Raw genomic sequence first — 5,000 nt, forward strand, 5'->3', positions numbered from 1 at the left:
CATCGCACTTGACATGACAAAGCATCATGCGTGCCTTAGTCGGAAAAGTAGCTTCTCTGTATTTGAACTTGTTGCTCTAAAAGTGCTGAATGTACACTCCTGTTCAGAAGTTTGGGCTCACTGACTCATTTCTGCATTGAACTCCTTTATAACTACGAAGCAATGAATGAATGCTCTGCCATCATTACGAGTGCACGAAAATCAGTCAAGATGCGGCCAAACAAGTATGGGAACATTTTCGTGTTTAATGAAAACCATTTCCAATGTCTAATTAAAAGTGATTAAGAGAATTCCAAGTGTGCAAAATTCTGTGTGAACACTAAAAGTAGGTTGTTTTAAAGAGACTAAAATATAAATATGATGCTGCTATTTTTTAGCAATCTTAAAGCATTTATCTTCTGGAATGATGGCTGCATGTTACACACCGGATATCCATGCTCTAAAATCACATTCAATTACAACAAATGTCAAAGCCACAACCATATGCATTCAGCACATCCTTGCTGATCTTTGTGCAATAGTAATGTTTTTAGAGCATCCCAGTAGATTCTTTCATCCTGATTGCATAACAACAATTTCGCTTCCTTTTGCTTTATTACCAGAAAAAAACGAAGAAACCAATGTGGCTACTTTGCAGGCATTAAGAAAAACACACACTGGGTGAAACGTGTGTGTGTGTGTGTGTGTGTGTAGGTGTGTGTGTGTGTGACTTTTAAACGCACACGGAACTTTTTAAACCCAAGACGTTCAAACGCTCCGCAATCTTCGCACCTCCCTCGCACCTCACAAACATCAAAAAAAAATAAATGAACAAAAACTTGTTAATAATATGTAATAATAATGCGCCTCCCCCTTGGCGTAAACACGACGACCGGCGGCGGGACCGCCGAGAGCCCTGGGCGATCTGCGCGCTTTTAAGTGGCGGCTAAATGCGACTGCGGCATTAATTGATGTGAATTTGCTGCACTTTATGAGTGCCTGCAGAAAGAACGCCTTCCACTCCAGACAAAGGAAGTGAGAGAGCAGCAACTCGCAGAGCACGGCCTCCCTCTCTCTCTCTTTCTCTCTCTCTTCCTCTCGCTCGCTCACTCGGCAGCGAAGTGCTGCCTTTTATGCGCCCTGAGTGAACTTAATCAAGTCTTTCAGTCAACAAGGCTTTTATGTTTGCCTTCCAACTCGTGCATATTTATCTCCGTTCTGGCTGTTTAGCCCTTTGTCCTCAGCCAGCCTTTCACAGGTCCACCATTAAAGAAAAAGCGCCCTAAAAATCTGATTGGAAAAAAAAACTACCTGCTGCTGCGTTTGATTTTATACTCGGATGGGAACACTTGCGATTAAAGCGCTTTGAGGTTTTCTTTTTTTTTTTTGTGCTTGTTTCTAGGTAAACTCCTGGGCATGAACGAGACCTCGGCGACCGTCGCGATGGCCACCGCCGACCCCTCCAGGCAGGCCGTCAGCAAGCAGGTCCTGTCCGTGGCCAACGTGGGCGTGGTGTCGTCCAGCCAGAACAACGTCCACAGGTGAGGCCGAAGCCGGGCGACGAAGAAAAATCAGAACAGACCCGGTAAAAACAGGGTTTAAATCAACAACCTTATGGTTTGTTATTTGCTTACTTACTTTCGCAAAATACTCCTATATCAACATGTCTGAAGAACCACCTCACGAGAGCGTAAAAACCTCTTAGCGATATTTGCGAGGTTTTTGCAAAGTTTGGGTGTTTCCATTGTCAAATTCTTCTCGCGATATTTAGGTTTTGCGCAATTTTAGGGGTAACGGAAACGCAGCTGCGGTTAAATTTCCACACAAGCCTGAAAACCTTATGTGTGAGACCCTCAAACTGCATTTAAAAAAAAAACCCAAAGCCTTTAAGGTGCTGTGTATAATGATTTAATGTGGGGTTTAGTTAAGTATTGCCTATCCATATATCACACACACACACACGCACGCACTCACGCGGGAATGCCCTGAGAAGGCTGCCTTTGTAATTGGTGTACACAGAGAGCGCTAATGAGCTTCCTCCTCTGTCACGCACACCCGAACACCTGATAGATAATCACACCTCCCCCACCCCATCCCTCCCTCTATCCCTCCCTCCCTCCCCCCCTCTGCTTCCTGCTCCGTCTCTCCGCGGCTTCCCCCTGCCTCTCCTTCACTTCCTCCTCGCCTCTCCCAACCCAACCCAATCCTCCGGCGCCGCTCCGTCCTGCGCTAGTCTCCTCCATCCTCCTGCGTGAAAAAGAAATAGAAACCAAAAAAAACGTCTCCGCGCCGCCTCGCACGCCGCCGTCACTTGTTTGCAGATGTAAAGTGCGACGTGGACGGCGGCTGGTGGGGATGGAAACAAAGGAGATGCTGAATAAATGGGGGACAGCGCCCGGGTGGCGCAAGGGCACAGAGAGATGAAAGCGTGAGTGGAAATCAATGTTAGCGCCGCGTCTAATAAGCCCCTGCCCCACTCTGAATGTGGACGCCGATGCTATCAATCTCCCTCCTGCCTCCGTGACGGCGAGGGAGGAGCAACCGGTCCTGCAAATGTCGGCCCGGAGTCACTAAGAGCAAAATGTGACAAAAAAAAAGCGCTAGATTTTTAAGCCCCTTTAAATAAGATGATTTTTGTGAAACAGCCCTTTGTTTTCGGTTGTTGTCGTCATCATGTCCTATTCAAAGAAATCATGAACAAAACAAAGAAGAAGAAGAGGAAGACCTTTATTGATCCCACGGTGGGGAAATCTGCATAATTACAGCAGCAAAAAAAAAGAAGCTGCAGTGCAAAAGATCAAGAATTATATTAACTAAAGATATAGACACAAGTAAAATATCTGTTTTGGTTCATATTTTATATGCCACCACTTCCAGCAAGTTGCGAGGCCTCTAGCAAGGAGCTAGCTGAGCTAGCATCGGCTACACATGCCTTTAGCTGCCAGGCAAGGCATATTAAATAGTGTAGTTGTTCATGCGCAAATTTACAATGCAAGTTGAGAAACAGGAGGGAAATACAAACTGGACAAATATGAGAATGGGAGGAATTTACATTTCACACCTTTTGTCCATTGGTATTTTTCACCGTTACATCGCACAAATCTTAACCAAACGCATTTTAAAAGGCCCACAGTGTAATATTTAGCCACATGGAATGGTAAAAACAGACAGATGTCCCAGTCAATGTTAAGTTATGTTAATATTTTTTCACAGTGGTGTCAGTAATCTCGAGTTTTTGCTAGCGGCTACGACATCAGCTCTTCAAATGTGGAGCTTGAGACACCAAACACGCACTGGGTGCCTATTGTCAAGGTCACTCTGCCATACACACATAGCAGACAGGAGTGACCTTCCAGCAGAAGGGTTGGGGGAGGGGGGGCTGGTATCCACCACGGGAAGTCATTGTCTTCTGATTGCAGAGAGTCTTTGTTCAACTGCTTAACGGAAACAAAGTGCAGCGGGATGAAGAAGCCCGTCTGCCTTGGCAAAAACCTCCCTGCAATCCCTTTGTCGATCAGCAGGGTGCAGCACTGCTTTTCCTCAAACGGGCTCGGAAGGAGGCAGAGGGGCGGAGGAGCCGCCGCTGCTGAAACACACAAATTGATTGCTGGATGGGAGGATGGCAATAAATCAAGCAGGAAAGCAAATGTAGAAAACGCTGTTCTTGTTTGTGTCTAAACAGGCGGAATGAAATAAATATGGTCTATTTTTCAGTCCGTTTGAAAGCAAATTTGATCGAGTCTTTTTTTTTTTTTTTTTGCATGCATTGCCAATCCCTCTGGTTAGAGGCTGATTTTCCTCTCTCCCCAAAAAACAACCAAAAAAAGAAGACGAAAACACAAAAAAAAAAGCTTGATTTATAAGCCGCGCTTTCTCTCCGCTCTACACTCTGATGTAATTAATTGATGTTTCTCTCAGCACTGTGATTTCCCCCCTCGCCCTCCCGCCGCCTCCTCCGCCTCCTTTCTCTTGAAGCTGAATTCTTCCCCCTATTCAGGAAGTAATTGGCCATCGTTCACAACCCGACTAATTAAACGACTCATCCTCCCCATAAGCCGACACCGTGGGCTTATGATCTGCGTTCCTCTGATTTATAGCCGTCCGCAGCCTTCCTCCTCCTGGCCCGACGTGCGTCTCCCCGCTCGTCTTCCTCGCCCCGGCCGCAGATTGTCCGGATCTGCAGCTCCGAACGCCGTTAATTGGGGCTAATAGTTTTGGCCGTCCGCCCGCTCCGAGTCGGCTCACGTGTTTCCCCCCCCCAGCGGTCGTGGCCTGGCCGGCTACCGAGGTGAAGGACGACCGTCTCTCTCCTGCTTGTGACGCCGGCCAGGAGCTGGGATGAAGCCGCGGGGATGATTGGTCGGGGGAACGTCGCGTTCTGTCCGGATCTAGATGTTTCTGATCAGCGTCTGCAGGGTGGAGGCCGGATGAATGTTTAAATGTTATATTATAAATTCGTACTATACGGGGGGGGATAAAACAACTCATTAGGCATGTTAGCCCTGTGTTTACAGCCGGATTTTATCTTCCTGCGCTCTTGCAATTTTGTATTTCATGAGAGAATGAAAGCGGTGCGGCCGCGAGACCCTCCTGGCCAACCCTGATGAGATATCACAGCCCTTTGTGACATCACCATCCTCATCGTCATCTCTGGAACTGCATCATTTTTTTCCCGCTTGTCCTTTCTGCAAAGGAAGCAGTAAAGCAGGTGTGGGCAAACTACGGCCTGGGGGCCCTATGTGGCCCTTTTTAATCCGGCCCTTCAGCCAAACTTGAAGAAATGATGTTAATAGTAAGTCAGTCATAAAATAGCTGCATTTCATCCATTTGTCAGTGTCATTTCAATAAAGAGCTCAATACTGTGGGGCTTCATTGACACAGATTTTGTTGTAACTTTGCTTCGGTTCATTTTCAATATTAAAGCACATGTTTTCCACATAACCCATGATATTATTTGAGGTGTATCTTAAAAACACTCCATCCATCTGCTGCTGCTCCGGCTCCCTCGTAGAACTCATTGT

The 5,000-nt window shown here is 46.6% G+C and overlaps 1 protein-coding gene across 2 annotated transcripts in view; it reads left to right on the top strand.

Annotated features, from left to right (window-relative positions):
* The window catches only part of ap3b1a (adaptor related protein complex 3 subunit beta 1a), a 46,991-nt gene that overhangs the window by 37,950 nt on the left and 4,041 nt on the right, over positions 1-5,000 (top strand). For both annotated transcript variants that reach the window (XM_076029527.1, XM_076029526.1), the window contains exon 26: positions 1,382-1,520. In XM_076029527.1, coding sequence (XP_075885642.1) covers positions 1,382-1,520 — 139 coding nt within the window. The remainder of the gene's footprint in view (positions 1-1,381; positions 1,521-5,000) is intronic.

This window comes from Nelusetta ayraudi, unplaced genomic scaffold, assembly GCF_046127955.1.
Source record: "Nelusetta ayraudi isolate G7.1 ecotype Tasmania unplaced genomic scaffold, CSIRO-AGI_Nayr_v1 ptg000026l, whole genome shotgun sequence".
Classification (NCBI taxonomy): Eukaryota; Metazoa; Chordata; class Actinopteri; order Tetraodontiformes; family Monacanthidae; genus Nelusetta; species Nelusetta ayraudi.